At 42.3% G+C, this 16,356-nt stretch overlaps 1 protein-coding gene across 1 annotated transcript in view; it reads right to left on the bottom strand.

Annotated features, from left to right (window-relative positions):
• Positions 1–1,058: 1,058 nt before the first annotated feature.
• The window catches only part of tshz2 (teashirt zinc finger homeobox 2), a 38,436-nt gene continuing 23,138 nt past the window's right edge, over positions 1,059–16,356 (bottom strand). Inside the window, exon 2 of the mRNA XM_079177203.1 lies at positions 1,059–4,742. Within this exon, the coding sequence (XP_079033329.1) occupies positions 1,702–4,742 (3,041 nt within the window). The 3' untranslated portion in view covers positions 1,059–1,701. The remainder of the gene's footprint in view (positions 4,743–16,356) is intronic.

The raw sequence follows: 16,356 nt of genomic DNA, 5'->3' as shown, positions 1-16,356 counted from the left end.
CATTCAAATCACCACAGTGCCCATGTGCTTTTTCCCATTCACCATCAAATGTCAGTTGGCCGTTATAAAACAGAGATTTGATGGGTGGAGGTAATTGAAGACTTGATTGCTCGAAAAGAGATGAATTGCATAAAATGTTTATGAATTTAGAAGGCAATTATTTTTAATAGCCTTGAAATAATAGAGCTGGAGGAAATATGTTTAATTGTTATGATACCATCTTGCAGCAACAGCAGCGGCGTTCACAGGAAAGCAATAAAGTCTGACAAGAAGATGTATCTTTGAGGTGTATCTAAAAGTCATAAGGTAAAAAAAAACACAGAATGCAGTGTGGGCTGCAGTATGAGGACGCTATCCTTTGTCGCATTGAGCTTTGCCGTGGATTTAAAAGCTTGTAAAAGATAAGGAAGATATTGTGAATTTAAATACAAAAATACTTGGGTAACACTTATCTTATTGGTCTGTTATTTCTGAATATTTTCTTGGTCATTTTCTTACAAGTTTGCTGGAAAGAACGATCTAATTTGGTATTAATTATAGAAAGAAATGTGTTTTTTCTTTTTAAGAAATTATTTTAACACCAAAGTAAATATCAAATCATTATTAATTCATTATTGGTCATTTTATGCTCCATATATGTTGAATTTAATCACATTTTGCATGTTCAGCAGACCTGCTGTGCACCGACTAAAAAGACTTTAGATTTCCCTAGAAATGAAGTGGAAGTGTTTCTATTGTCCCTGATACGTACCAAATTGCCTCGTTCTTTCTGGGAAACTTCCTACAGTAATAATGTAATAATAAAGTGTTACTGATACTTGCATAACTGGAGTAGAATCTGCTGGTATAATATAGATATTTATTGTACATCATCAGTTGGTCAGGGTTTACAAGCCAGGTTTGCTAAGCAGAAAATCTTAACATCTTTATATTTCTAAAAACTAAACTATGCAAGCAAACATTAAAGAGAAAAAAATAAAAAGATATACAAGCTGTTATCAAATGTTAACTCTTTATTTGAATAAGTAAAAAAAGGTGCAGGTATCACAGGTATCATCTGTCTTGCTGTTATCCTTGTTGCATGAAACACACTGTTTTTTTTTTTTTTTTCTTCTAAAATATATTTACATGTGAAATATCCTTGTTCCCAAACCGTCTAATTATTTTTGAGTCATGTACAGAATCTGAGTCTAAACTGGTGATTAAACATTTATTAAAGTGCTTTTTTCTCTTCTATCATTGCAACACAAAACATCTTTACATAGCAATACACTGTACAGGTCTGCATGTGTGTTATCGTGTGTCGGGCTACCTGTTTTAACAGCTGCACATGTATGCAGGTGGACAGTATCACAGAAGTTGTAAAGTACAATTAGTTCATTATTTTGTCTTTGAAATACAATTTAAACTTGACATATCATACAAATAAATAGTAGTCATAGCCAGGGCTATTGCATGCAAACATCAGCAATTATGTTTCTTCAAGCAGTAATACATTTCATTACTGGTGATGCATTTGAGCAGGGTGCAAAAGTATCTCTTAGTGTTTCCTTATACAATTTCTAACCAGTGTGTCTTTGCTGTCCATGAAATGTTTTTAAACGTCATAATGATGCACTACACAACGGTTGAAATATCTGACCCGTGTATTGAAATAAAAAAAAAGAAGAAAAGGAAAAAAAGTGATAATAATATGAAAAACTACTCCTTGTCCATTTCCACATATTGTGAATGGTTGTCAGGGGATTTGCTGTGAGTTTTACTCAAATGAAGTTTGACTGCGTGATTGCTCGCAAATGTCCGACAGCAGAGCTTACATTTGAACTTTGAGTCAATGTCTTCGTCCGTGACCAGAGCCTCCGTGGCTCTGACACTGAGGGCCTTCGACAGTTCTGGCTCCTCTACCTTCGTCTGGTGCTCTACCGGCATTTTGCACATGTCTTTGATTTGGAACCCGAGATGGATTTCCAGATGGGAAATGAATGAGGGGGGGGACCTAAACTGAGAAGCGCAGTCATTGCAGTAGAAGATTGGGTGCCCGGTGTCCATGCTCTTCAGAAATTTGGTCCCTCCGGTTTTACGCAGTTGGTACTTTACATTTGCTAACCAATGGCTTATGGTGGTCATGGACAATCCGGTGAACTTGGAGATGTGCATCCGTTCCTGAGGGCCTAGGTCTGCGAGTAAGTATTTACCCTCAGAGGTCTGGAAGAGGCTGGAGGCAAACTGAGCTTGCAGGATGAGAAGATGGCGAGGATTCCAGTTTGACTGTCTACCTTTACGCTTGTGGACGGAGTACACCTCGGCAGACATGTCCTCAAAACGCCTGACATCGGATTCCAGTTTCATCATCGGGATCCTTGACGGTATGGAGGGTTTTGGCGTTGTGGCTTTTGGAAGAACTTTAACCATATCGGCAATGTCAGACAGAGCATATTTCTGTGGCATCGGCGTGGAGGGGTGGAGTAGCGAGGAACTCTGCTTGCTGTGTTTTGATTTTGTCAGATCTATTGGTTGGTCATCATTCACAAAGAGAAAGGGGTTATCGGACCTCTTTCTCATAGCATTTCCAAGCAATAAAGCTGGTTTCTCACTGCTACGGTTAATGTCAGCAAAAATAGACTGGGTGTGGGCAGATAGTTTATCCACTCTTGAGTTATTGGGCTTATTTGCTTTGCCCAGATGATTGTTCAGAACTGACTGTAGAGCACTAAGAGGGTTTATGCCAAGTAGACTTGGAGTGTCACTGAGAGGCTCTGAAGTAGTGCTGCGTCCATTGCTGGCAGATGGGCTCGGTGTCTTGCCTCTGTCAGAGAAATCTGGGCTCAACTTCCCTTTGATCGCTTCACTCCCTTCATTCATACAGTCTGCATCAAGCTTTGAAGAGGAAGAGGAATCATCCTGACAATCGCTGTCATCATTCTCCACCAGATCAAACTTAATATTCTGACTTTCTTTACCATCGCTAATGCCAACCTTTTCTTTTTTGATGTCCACATTTTGATGCTGTCCCTGGGGAGCCTCAACTCCCACAGCACCGGGGTATGACTTCCCCTTTGGGGCAATCGGTCTCAGCTTGTGGTTAAATGTCTGCTTTAGCTGAGTAGGGGGAGATGCAGAGAGTGGGGCGCTTTTGATGAGGCCAGAGAGCTGATAGGCAGCGTGAATGCTCGGATAGGCACTCCAGCTTGGTGTCCCTGTTTGAGCTTTATTGATGGCAGAGGCCACTGTATTGGCTAAAGATTTAAGAATGTCCCCTCCTCCTCCTGAGTCCTGTTCAAGATCCTCCTCACGGAGATAAGGGTACTTAAAAGTCCCATTGTCTGCTTTTTGATCCTCACTCTCTTGCTTGTCATCTTTAGCTTCAGTTTCTTCCATTTTGTCTGATGTACCTTCCCCCTGGCTATCCTTCTCACTGCTCCCGGGGGAAGGATTTTTCGGAGACACCTTTTCTCCCTCACTGTCAGTGGCAGCAGGCTCAGCTAAACCCTGGATCTTTTCTATAGCCAGGGGGTCAAGGGCTAACTGTTTACCCTTTTTAGAGGCTGAGTTTGTGACTTTGATGAAGTGTCCAGTAACCATCATATGTGTGGTGAGTTGCTGAAGGGTGTCGTGGGAGCTTCCGCACTCCATGCATTTAAGAATCTGAGACTTGCACGTTTCAAACTGCCAAGTGTAACTCGCTCCATTCTGATAGCCGTAGCGATTATTGTTGGCATTTGAAATGGCGGCGGCCCGTTGTGCCTCAGTGTAACCAGATAGACCAGTCGTAGAGTCAGGGGAGCAAGGCCTCACCGTCTCAAAGGCCCGTTTCTTTGCTGGTGGCAACAATTTGGGTGTGATTACTGGGAGAGGCTCTTTTAAAGGCACTTTTTGGTAATGCTTAGTTTTTATCATATGGACACTCAAATCCTGGAGTGATTCAAAAGAGTGACCACAGAACATGCACTTCAAAACTTTTTGTGCATCCTCTTTTCCTTCCATATCATGCAAATTCCGTTTCCTAGATTTAGAAGACGAAGCAGAGGAATTACTCTGTTTGCCGTGGTTGTTGTCCTGGTAGTGTCCGCTTTTGTTCATGTGGACCGTCAGCTCCACAAGAGTGTCATAAGCGTTACTACAATCCTTACAGCGAAATCGGCTGGCTCCTGTGAACACTGAGCCACAGGGTTTGGTGGTTTGCCTGTACAGGTGGACAGAGCTAAAGAGGTTAGGTTTGGACATAGGCCTTGGGGAGAGTGTCTGTCGCAGGGTCTTAGAGAGCGCGTCCTGGTGCCAGTCAAACTCATTCTTGGCACTTCCGTTGGTGCTGTCACAGTTGGCTTTGCTGGGTTTCTTTCCAATTTTCAAGTCCATCCCTATCCCAGTCCAGTAGGAATCAGAGAGAAAGTTTGCATAGGCTGCCCTCATCTTCTCCAAGCTGCCGCCCACCTCGTCTTTATGTTTGGAGCTGCGGCTCTCGACATCCCTCTGGCTCTCAGGTGGCGAGGAGGTTTTGAAGTCTGAGAGTCTGTCGCTGGTGTCGCTAAGGCGTGACTCCAACTCGGCCTCTAGATTGGAAAGGACACTGATGGGAGAGTTCTGGTTGCTATAAGTGTTGGTGCTCTTGTTGTCTAGCTCTTTGTCCTCGGACACTTTGGGGCTGGTCTTCTCTGAGCATTCTTCTTCAGTTTGCGTGTCGTTCTCGCCGTCTTCCTCAGGGATGGATTCCTGAAGAACTCCGTCTTCATCAGGCACGTACACTAGAAAAGAAAGAGACATGGAGATTAATGGCATTAAAACACATTGTGTGACGGCAGTTTAATGAATTTAATTTCCAAAGAACAATATTTAAAAAGTCCTAATGCGGCGGCAAGTAATTATTTTTTGTGAGAAGTCACAGAAGTCATTTAAGACAACATAATGGAGGCTGCTTTGTGCCTTGGGAGGTTGGAGAGTATAGCTGGACGTAATGTCTTTACTAACAGACTGCTGCTGGTGTAACGGCACCATGTGATTCACGACAGGCCATTGACTTAGTGCTGTGTCCAAGGTTTTTTCTGGCCTCAAGTTGAGATGTTTACAACAATCATTGGCCACTGAGTGACAAAAGGAAATTGATTCTTCTGGGGCCCGCTAAGTGTTATTGTAAATGACCTATTCCATAGCGATTATGGATGCCTCAAAACTGCATTGAAAATGTAAGCCTTCTGTTCTGGATAACATCTAAGCTTCCCTGAAGCCGTATGTGTGGAATGTCTGAACATAAACTCAGAAATGTGTCCTGCATTGCTCTAGCTATAAATTTAAAGACTCGACTAAAAAAAAGATGAGAAAACAAACTTCAGAAGATATGTAGCCATTAAGCAAAATAAAAACATGTTGCAGATGTGACTGCTGATAAAGCTGTTCGTGTTGGTGGAAAAGCTGATTCAATTATAAGTGTTAAAACTAGACAATTAGAAAAAAATTCAAAAAATTACTGGCAATCTGTCACGTCATTATATTTTCCCTGACAGTCTCATAAACAGCAATTACTTCTTTCATTATTCACCTGTTCATTCTCCCAACTCATAGAGCACAAACATTATTGCTTCAATTAACAGATAATTAAACAACAGTATTTCTAATTGACATATTTCCCATCATCCAATTAGTGGAAACTCTGACTCAGCATAGAGGGTTCTTCACACTGCTTCAGGGTCTGCTCGTCATAACATGAACACAGCCACAGAATATTAAAGTGTCCTTTCTGACAATTTCAGATTATTTAAAATCTAAACACCCGGCAACCCACACAACAATATCACAACCAATGTTTGCATATATTTTCAAGACATCCTGCAGTAAATGCAGTTTGTCAGTGTTGTCACATATCTGAGATATTTTCCACCTCATAGTCATGCTGGAAAATGTGCATTTTGGGAGAGACGTGGCAGATGGGCCCTGAGTTAAATATGAATAGGACATAACAGCCCTGTCCAGGCACTTATGCATTTCATGTGGTTAATATTTCTCTTCTGAATAGAGGGCACTCCATGAGGGGGAAGGCTGAAGCCGAGCACTCAGGAGTCCCACACTGGGCGGCCCATAGAATGTCTTCCCTTTTTGTGCCTTCTGAAAATAAGACTTTTTTTTTTTATCAATATTTCACAAGTGCCTCAAGAGAAACCCTGGAGGTGAATTGCCTGCCAGCTAATGGATGGAGATGGGATTCGGACTTTCAAAACAAACATGGAGAATGGGGCCTCGTGAACAAGAGCCTGCACACATTCTCACACCCAAGAGCCCCAATGTGCTGTGACCTCGATCCACCGCAAGAGAGATGTTTTGATTGGCCAACCGAGATCGGTGATGGCCTCCAAAATACCCTTGATGCTAAGGGAGAGAGTTGTCAAGAGCACAGAGGTATGTTTTATTTATAGTCTTATATATAGTATTCACAGTGAAGGAGAACACCAATGGCTATGACAAGCTCCAAGTTGATGTCCTCTTTCTTCAAAGGCGCCACTAAAACTGAGGGACTGGGAAGAACACACTCCAAAGTGGGGAGATGAGCATTTTTCCAGTCCAGTGAGAGCTTAATTGAAATGTCTCAATCCTAGTATGCACCCGCATGTAAAGGCCATACCCTGCATATTTCATGTAGCTTCAAATTCACCAATACATGCAGTTCTGTTCCACATTCCCAATTTGTGAGATAAATGTGCGTTTCACCAAGACTAAGCACTGCTTTCCTGGAAATAACCACTAAGATGTAGTTAAATCAATTTTAACGTGAATGTTTGCGCGTTATCTTTTGTTTTTGAGGGTGGAATTGACGGAGATTAACTGCAGCCCGTCCTGTTGTTTTATGCGTTTCTATCAGATGCCCTAAGTAGCAGACATCCAGAGGCACCAATTAACCTTCTGGCAGGGGTCACTCCAAGTTACCCGCATGTCTAACTCTGCTTCTCACACCAATTGTAACCGTGCTTTGCCAGCTCTTGTTCTACCACAAAACTGCTGCCGTGCCAAGCTGCGCTACTCTTTCACACAAGAATTCAAGGACAATGCAACGATAACAGACAACTCCTCCAAACAGGTCATTGTATTATGAGAAACAAGTTTGTCAAGAATACAGAATTAATTGCAGAAAGGCCTCAAACAAAGTATAAGAACTGGTGCGTCATTGTGGAAACCAAAAGTGAAGAGAAGAAATTGCTTATTCTCATGCACATTTGTTCACAACTGAGAAAAAAACAAAACAGAAAAGTAAATGCCTGCTATGAAAATGTTGCCTAGCAGTCCAAGCAAGGCAACTCCCAAGCTAACTAGCCTTACGAAACAAGAGGCTGGCATGCCTTGCCTGAGATTTAGCATGTCATAAACTCCTGTAAAGCCTCCAATCTGTGTCACTACAAATTTATATCTTCAGACAGAGATATGCAAAGGTCAAAAAACCTGAGGTATCCATCATAAATCAGGCAGTTGAAGTGTTTATAACCTTTATCCGTTAGAGCAGACTCTTGGCATAGCAAGGCCTGGATTTACAGAAGCAGCAGCCGGTTTTCTGAGCCAAAATGTTTTTTTTCCCCCTTACATCAAGAGATACCAGTTAACTGAATAGGAAACAGTAGATTAAGTTCACTGCAACATTCACGGCCGCCTGCTGTCCAATCGGATTGGTGCTAAAGGCTTACATGACAATATATTTACAACTCAACTTGAAGCATTATCTTCATAGAGTACAATCCCATCTCCCTTGTGTGAGTGAGTCTATTCAAAATCTGTCAATCATTTTTTTTTTTTTTCCATGTGTGAGCCAGCTGTAAAAGGGCATTCTGTTTCCAACGCTAACATGCCAGTAGAAACTTTTGTAAATTTGAGAACATCAACATTTATCTCTTGGAAGGTCAACATTTCCTTCATTAATCTGACAAGCCAGAAAGAGTTAGCAGCCTGAGGAGCCCGGCTAATGGACACGCTGCAATACCCAGCGCAGGACTCTGTGAGTATCCGAGGTAACACTATCTTCAGAGAAGATTGGGTAATTCATAGGTGCCAGTGACAGGTCTGCACGTCTGTGCCACTTTCCCCGGCGCTCTCCGGTTGTCTCAAGCTACAGCTTTTTCTGCTCGCAAATCAATATCTCTTTTTACTTCTCATTGATTGCCCTGTGGTGGGACCAACCTAAGCAGGACTGTTATGACATTTCTAGATTTCCCCCTGTCCTTGGAACAATCAATTACACGCGCATGGCAATCAAAACCTCTTTGCAAAATGAACCTGCTCCATGACATTTTCATCTCCCGGATTTATGCCATGTAAAGAAGAAAAAAAAAAAAAGAGGAAAAAGAAAAAGAAAAAACAGACCTGCTGGATAGACAGAGACCACTCTAACAACGCAGGTCAGGATCACTGAACAATCTCCAGGCTGTCTCAGTAACTATCATCGGTTTCTCCTCCCTGTTTCCACTCACATGTAAGCCCAATTAATAGTGTCTGTGCATTTAAAAACACGTAGTCACCGGGCTCTTCTGTTGTTATAAATAGGTGTGAAATGTCAGTCAAAAAGTACTTGGTGTACCAAACCTAATTCCAAAGTTGTGAAGCTCTTTGCAAGGGTGGAAACAGGAGGGTGTGTTTCTGAAAGCCACCACGGTGCGATTGTGATTTCTTCAGTGAGCTATCATTAGAATGAGACGCACATGTCACAAGGTTTAATATTTGACAGTGATATCTGACTAACTCAGTGAGCAGCGCACGTCAAGATAAAACAGATACATTGTCAGACATCCCGATGATAGTCTTGATGACACATCTGAAGTTAAGTCTGAACTGAATCACATAAGAAACGGCGAAGAGCTAATTCTGAGCCCCGGAGCCATCTGTAAAGATCTGTAAACACCTCTCGCTTCATTGTTCCCTGTCAGGAAACAGTCTCCCCGAGCCCAAGGACACTGCAGAGTAAAGAGAGAACAATCACATTCAGACTGCTCCCTTTGACAACATTTGTCTGGAGGTTAATTGATATCACAGAATTAAATAGTGTTTGACTTGCTTTTAAATAGGAATGTGTCGTTAGTTCCCACCTGGCCTATTATTTCATTTAACACTTTTGAATGACGTCCTGAACCGACTTCAAAACTCTGCAGACACACTGTAACTGAGTCTTGTTGTTAACAGTGTTGTGGTCCACATTCTGGTAAAAACCCAAAAAACATAATCCATATGTTAGATAATGAAAAGCGGGTTTTAAAAGCAGCCACAAACCCCCACGAAGCGGTTTTGTTGGACCGTCCTGAGGCTTTCACTACAAAACCATGAAACGGAAACACTCACGTTAATTTCTGTATGCATGAAGGAGATGTTACTTAAAGTGCATTACTTACTTCACTAAACACAAGCTATTCATGCAGATAAATGCCTTGCTTTCATACACCCTCAACTTTAATATTTTATAGTCTAATATAATCAAATAAAAACTCGCGGCTCAAAAAAGACATGGACGACTTGAGGACAGATTGTGAACACAGCAAACGGCACAATGTGCTCAGATGGACCTAGAGCCAGATTAATGATAGGATCGCAAATATGACACCATATCCTGCCATCTGGCTGTTCATTTGGGCAAAAATGATCACAATAATTATGGCAATTAATCAAAAATGTTTTCACAACCAACATGCTGTTAACTAAAAACACAGAGAACTTTGGAATGCACAATCTACACGCCAATAAACACAAAGAAATATCCGAAGGCAAGGCAGTCCGAGCTACGCGGCCCTTCCAGCGTGTTTCGTTTGAGCTGTTGGGGTGTTTTTTTATGTAATGATAGAAATGTGTGAATCTCTAAAAGTCGGCCTTTGCATGGACGCTGATCACGGTATTTACTGAGCCACATCAGATTGCCCTGCCTGAAGCTCCAGGAGCCCCTTCCCTCCGTGATGTCACCGAGCGATGCCGCTCCTTTTGATACCTACGAGAAGCTTCTGCTCCGAGACGCATCAGTCGGCCCGCTGCCTAATTGGAAGTGAGCGGTGGGAGAGCATTGCAATCTGCACTCCAGCACCTAAGTCATCACTTTGAACATTGCCACAGCCGACGCATCACATGCAGTTGCCTTGTGTTGCATCTCACCAAAGGTTCCCCCTATCAGCACCGGCAGAGACAATTAAACACACAACATTCCTGTCCTGCCTGGTAGACCTTTACCAGACCAGCAACACAAAGCCAGGTGGATATTTGCCATCTGTGTACAAGATGTTATTATATACATTTAGGCTCTGTGGCCTCTTTATTAGGTACACCTGTACAATCTAATGCCATCCATTAGAACAGCTTAACATCATTGTCCGGGCTTTGAGTCTTTGAGATTTGTCAAATCTGCAGTGGTGGAAAGTAACTTCGGTACATTTACTCAAGTGCTGTACTTAAAGCTGGGGTTGGTAATCTGGAGGAACTAGCAAGAGTAATCTAGATTTGAAAAATTATACAATCTAGCAAGAACGTCTGAAACACTCGAGGCCTCCTTCCAAAGCCACGCCCCCAAAATGATCATTATGAACATAAACAACAAACATGGCTAGTGTTAAGACTCTTGCGATGCGCAATGAGTTCACAGGCAAAATATATAACAAGATATAATCAAAAATGTTTCTGAAGATTACCATCCCTATCTTTGAATACAAATTATTTATATTTTGGGATAATTTACACTCTGACTACACTACTTTTTGAGAAAAATATTGTACTTTTAACCACATTTATTTGACAGCAGTAGCTACATTCATACTTTTCACATTACGCTTACATACAAAACACATGATCAGTGTATAATGTATGAGGCATCATTACAGATTAAACTATCCAATAGCATATCAACAGTTTAAATTAGCTCCACCTCAACAAACTTTTAAGTACTGCTTATATATTAATGCAGCGATAATAATGACCCAATAATATAACTATGATAGGGGCCACTCTGCACAATGAGAACATTTACTTATGATACTTGATACAGCTTTTGCTGTAGATGGCGTGCTGCGCCATTTTCAATCATGAAACGCGAGTAAGAAATGTCAATATTAACACCAGCATGATGTGTTTTTATCACAGTACAATCATGTGATTCAGTTTACAGCTCAAAATTGAATCATATGACTGTGTTTAAGTGAACGGTACCCCTTTAAGGATGTTCTGAATACGTTCTGCAAATCGGTGGGATCCAAACTAAATTCCACTCTACTGAGAAGGCAGCAGATATCTCAAAATCTGGACCCCAAAAAAATAGGATAGCCGCAGGATAAACACCAGATGAGATACGAGAAAATATGCTTCTTTTTTTTTGCAATTTGGGAAAATAAACTGCTGGTCTCTGAATCAGCTGTATTGTGGTCTTTTGTATAAGCAGTTAAACATACTGTACAAAGCATGACGCATCCTATTTGTTCTCTTTTGCTAACAAGGAAAGGTAAATATAAACAATTCTGGCGAGCATGTTGGATAACGTTACTAACTGAAGAGGCTTAAAAGCCTCAGTGTACATTTGTCAGATTATAGATGATCTTCTCTGCCCTGACTGATACAAAGTTCCAGTTGGCGGAGCAGAAGCAGGGCGGCTTCAGCTGCAGTGTATTTTCCACTAGCAGGGGTGGGGGGGTGGTGGGGGGGGGGGGAGCAGCCTCGCGCCGCTCTGTCACTTGGTTTCTGAAGAGCCTGTGACACGGCTCTCCAGGAGCGACATGATGAGGTCTGATGGTTCCTTTCTGCAGAATAGCAGTTTACCCCTCATTCACCCTTATCAGAGAGTGAACCCATCATCTTACAGTACGCCACTCAAACCGCTCCGCATATTGGAGCTGACCAGTCGAGCAAACAGGGCGGTACTAATAAAAGACCATCTTGCTTTGGTTCAAATTTCCCTGATTGAATGTCATTCAGGAATGTTTGCGTGGCAGCAGGGAGGAAAGTGGGCCATCACTTAAAGGACCACTGCATTACACACATAAGGCCTTTGTTCTAGTTTTATGAGATACTGAGTGAAGGGTATGATGGCCTACACTCGCCTAACGTGCCGTTTTGTTTTTCCATGCCCACTCGCCAGACTAAATAAAGAGCTTTTCAATTCCAATTCAATCACTGTGTGATGCTTTGTAAACATTTGTTTCCTCATAAGATTCGGGGAAAAAAAATCCAGAATTTAATTGTTTACAATATCAAATTGGTCGTTTATTTCCTTGTGATCTCATGTGTTATTTCATGAAAACACAGTGGCGGGTCCCCTTTACCCTTTGCTGCATGGGCTGTGTACCATTCAGTCTTCCCCTGAGATCAGACGATGTATACACGGCCCATACAGTCCCTGCATCATAAACTTTGCATGAACTCTAAACACAGGCCCTCCCAAACAACAACAGCCCTCCATCAAGGTCAGGCCTTGATAAATCTGATAGTGCAGCTGGAAGAGACTGTGTGTATTCTATTAAAACAATCTGCATTTCACTAACTCTTCCCGCCCGCTCTGTCCCTGTATGGATCTTTCATTAGATTCTGGATGGGCTCCAGCCAAAGCTTTCCTTGTACAAGCAGTTTTATGCAGTTTTCAGCAAAGGGAGGCATTTTTTTACATTCCAAGTTCATTAATAGTAGATTGCCACTTTTTCCCTTCATTAAATACAATGAGGCCACAGAGTGAATTTGCAGCTGAAGCGTGGTACTGTCAGTTTCTAGTGGGACCAAAGGCTGCTTCATGGCAAGCATAAAGGGAGAGAAGCAAGCCCGCCAAACCTGGAGCTCTGTGGGACAAGACGAGCAACAGTAAGAGAGGCAGAAATGCTTCAAAACAGCCCTGCTTCCTCCTATTCAGATTCATTTTAATGGCAAATTTGTTGTCAAGTGTCCTCCACAAAATGATTAGGGCCCGCTGTTTTCTGAAAAGTGCAAACTTCTGGATTTGCCTGGTGCGCATTGTCACTTTGACAGCCCATTCAGAGAACAATGGCTGCCCAAATAGTGAAATGTGTTGGCACCCAATAGTTGAAAGTTTCCCCTCAAAACAGGCTTTCTGCTGTTTGTGGGTATTCTGCTGTGTTGATATCTAGATGTTGATTAGAATGAAAAAAGAAGCCAGTGAATTGGGCTCCCCAGAGCAGGCACATCAACCATTGTAAGAGATTGACAGTCACTCCATTGAGCCAATTATTTCTGTTCATAAGACCTGTGTCTATAAAAAAAAAAAAAAAAAAAAAACTGGTTAAAGACTACAGTCATTGTTTGAGTGTCTGAATTAAACTACTGGTCGAATTTACAGAAAACCAACCACATTTGATGGCAGCACTGCCCACTTAGTGTGCTTTTACTACATGGGATAGTTAGAAGCATAATATTGTTTCCATTAACTGTTAAAGTTGAATACAGTGTTTCTCAGAATGAATGCATAAAAGAAACAATGTGAGCATAGTCTCGCCTTGGCACATGGGCTTTTATTGTGTGCTCAGTTTTTGGTAAATTATCCACAAGTCACCTACAGTAAAAGAAACATAATGAAACCAGATGCAGTGCCCTGCATGTGTGGGATATATGTTCATTAATACCACACGGCAAACATATCAAAGCTGTTCAAATACTGCCACAGGAAAAGTCAGTGCAACAAAAATATTTTCTCTGTGCTATATCCTCATTTAGCCTACGAGTCAGCGGCGTGACATTTGTAAGGTGTTCAGCTGTAATGGAGGAGGAGTAGGTGCCGACTGCAAGACGAGTGCAGAGCCTTTTTATTCATTGCATGGGAGAAAGTGGTTAATTTATTGAAAAGAAGGTAGGCGGACGAATCAGCGGAACGGAACTGATACCCTGCGTGGCTGTAGGTTGTGCACCGAGGGGGAGGAGAGAGGGGTGGTAAGGGGGGGGGGAGGGGGGGGTCGGGGGAGAAAAAAAGGAGGTTGAGGAAGGCGGAGACCAGAGCGACAGAGGAACGGTTAATGGAAATGAGTGACAGGCTTTCAGAATGATTTACAACGGGTGGCGCTGCGGCAGAGCCAGCGCTTGATGGATGATCCTGAAAGACGGAGACGAACCATAAATCATGTCTTTGAATCATTGACAGAGATAAAGGAGGGGGAGAAAAAGCAATGGCATTGACGTTCATTCTTCCAATAATGTACATTGACGAGTTACACTACGGAGCCTTAATTAAAAAGTGAACACGGGTCTTCTCCCTCTCTCAACCCCCCCCCCCCCCCCTCCCCCTCCCTCCCACCCGCTTTCCCTCCTCCATCCCTCTCTTCTCTATTGCGATATCAATGGTAATTAAAGATGCAGTATCCCCGGCCCCTGTCCCATAGCCACTTCCTCCAGCTTCCCACAGCAGCCAGATTAGATAAGTGCTCTGCTAAAAGATAATGTCACCCCTCAACAATATCAATGTGGGTCTGGCCCATTTGTTTCTACATCTGTAAACACACACACACACATAGAGACGACTGGGAGACAGGGAGAAATAGGCTTGCTTTTATTCCTTTTTACGGGAAAAAAGAAATGGGCATTGTTAGGTTATGAACTCGCGAAACATAACACTTATAGTCTTCAGTTACAGAGGTTACCATGTTGGTTTTAACCTCTAAAACACCATAAAACATTTAGCAAGAGGTGAATATTAGATTAAATATTAGATTTCATTTTTAGCTTTAAAAACACCCAACATGCCATTTTTCCCAACATCCGCGTCTTAGAAATGGTGTTGTTCGGTCTTGAGTGCAGATGGCACTTTGATAATCAGGAGGAGCCCTGTAGGAGCAGAGAGCCTGAATGAGTGGCATTCCACATCAGCTGAGCTCCCTTAAAGTGCACACAATAGAGCAATGAGGTGAAAGTAATCCTAAACATCTGTCTTATGTGTCCTACACGCACAGGCTGTTTGTTCAAGTTCTAGGAAAGACATTAGCAAGAGGAGAGGAGAGACGGAGAGAGAAGAGGATATATCAATTCATGCACTAGTTCTCCAAAGGGATTAAGCAGGGCCTCTGTTGTCTGTCCTCTCACTGCTCTGGCGAACAAAATGGAGAAGACTGCCCTACTAATGCAAATACCCTCTTTCAAGACGTACTGTAGGCAAGCATGTGTTTAAAAAGGATACTTACAGTATGTAACCATCCTTGGTTTTTTTTATTATTCACACCTAATATATATATTTTTTAGAACCCAGTTTATGAGGCTTCTGTGGAAGGCTTCTGCAGCACAATGAAAAACTAATAATCGTAATATTTCTTGGTATTTGGGAGTAGGATACAGTGATTAATCCTGCTCTGCCCATGTGAGAAAGGGCAAGTGATGAAAATACAGCGGGCTCGGTGCACCGTCCTGTTTGACGGCTATGCAGGGAGACTGGGAGCAGTCGGTCAGCCCACTGCGTATGGGGATATTCAGCGACTCAAACTGAAAAATACACAAAGCTGTCGCTCTCTCTCTCTCTCTCTCTCCCTCCATCCCTCCCTCCCTCTCCTGCTGTGAGAAGAGATTTTGGCAAGCTAAAATGGAAACGAATACACAATGGTCATCTCGCATTGAAAAGCTGTGGCAATAATATTGGTCAGGCAAAAGGCTGCCCTGCTCAGTGTGTATGCATGTGTGTGTGTGTGTGTGTGTTCATGTGTTTGTGCATGTTTATGAATGATTCATGCTGCATCGCAACACAAAAGCTCACACTCGGGCTTCAAGCGATTTCAGAGTCATTTTCATTTGAAGGCTTGAAGTTGTTAATATCATGTTTGATCGCATCCTTGCATCAAAACACAGTTTGATGGACAAGGGAAATAATTACTTGTCATTCACGTGTCTGAGGTTTCTCTTCTCTTCTCTTTTGTTGCTGTTAAACATGTTCTTCTGTTAAACACTTTTTCCTCACCCAACTCCAAAAAAAACCCCTTTCACTCAACTTTCAAGTGACACTTGAAAACAAAAATGAAACAATTTCATTCGATTGAAAGAGGACAAAAAACAAATATGAAACTGACTGTTCAGCGAAATAAATCAAAGAGTGTAATGAACTTCTCGGAGTCTCTGTCATTAGTGGACAATGGCTCCCGTTGATCTTAAATGGTCTTAAAAGATGATCCATACAGTAATGAAGCCAGCTCTACTGCTGGCCTGATGCCCAAAACAGGACATAATCAAAGTCACAGGGGAAAAGACCGGAGCTACTGTTCCAAAACAACATCCCTTCACTTCCCCATTGCATGCTCTTTCAAAATTAAAAACAAGAAAAATGTGTTTGCCATTACACTGTAGATTGCGGATGCTAAATATTCAAATTCATAGCATGTGTTTCGGGGCCGTCAGCTGGGACCACAGAGCAGCGGGTCGGCTTGCAACCCACTGGGTCTTTTGGAAAAGCAG

Source organism: Pholis gunnellus (genome assembly GCF_910591455.1).
Source record: "Pholis gunnellus genome assembly, chromosome: 2".
Lineage (NCBI taxonomy): Eukaryota > Metazoa > Chordata > Actinopteri > Perciformes > Pholidae > Pholis > Pholis gunnellus.
This window is presented reverse-complemented; position numbering and strand designations above follow the sequence as displayed.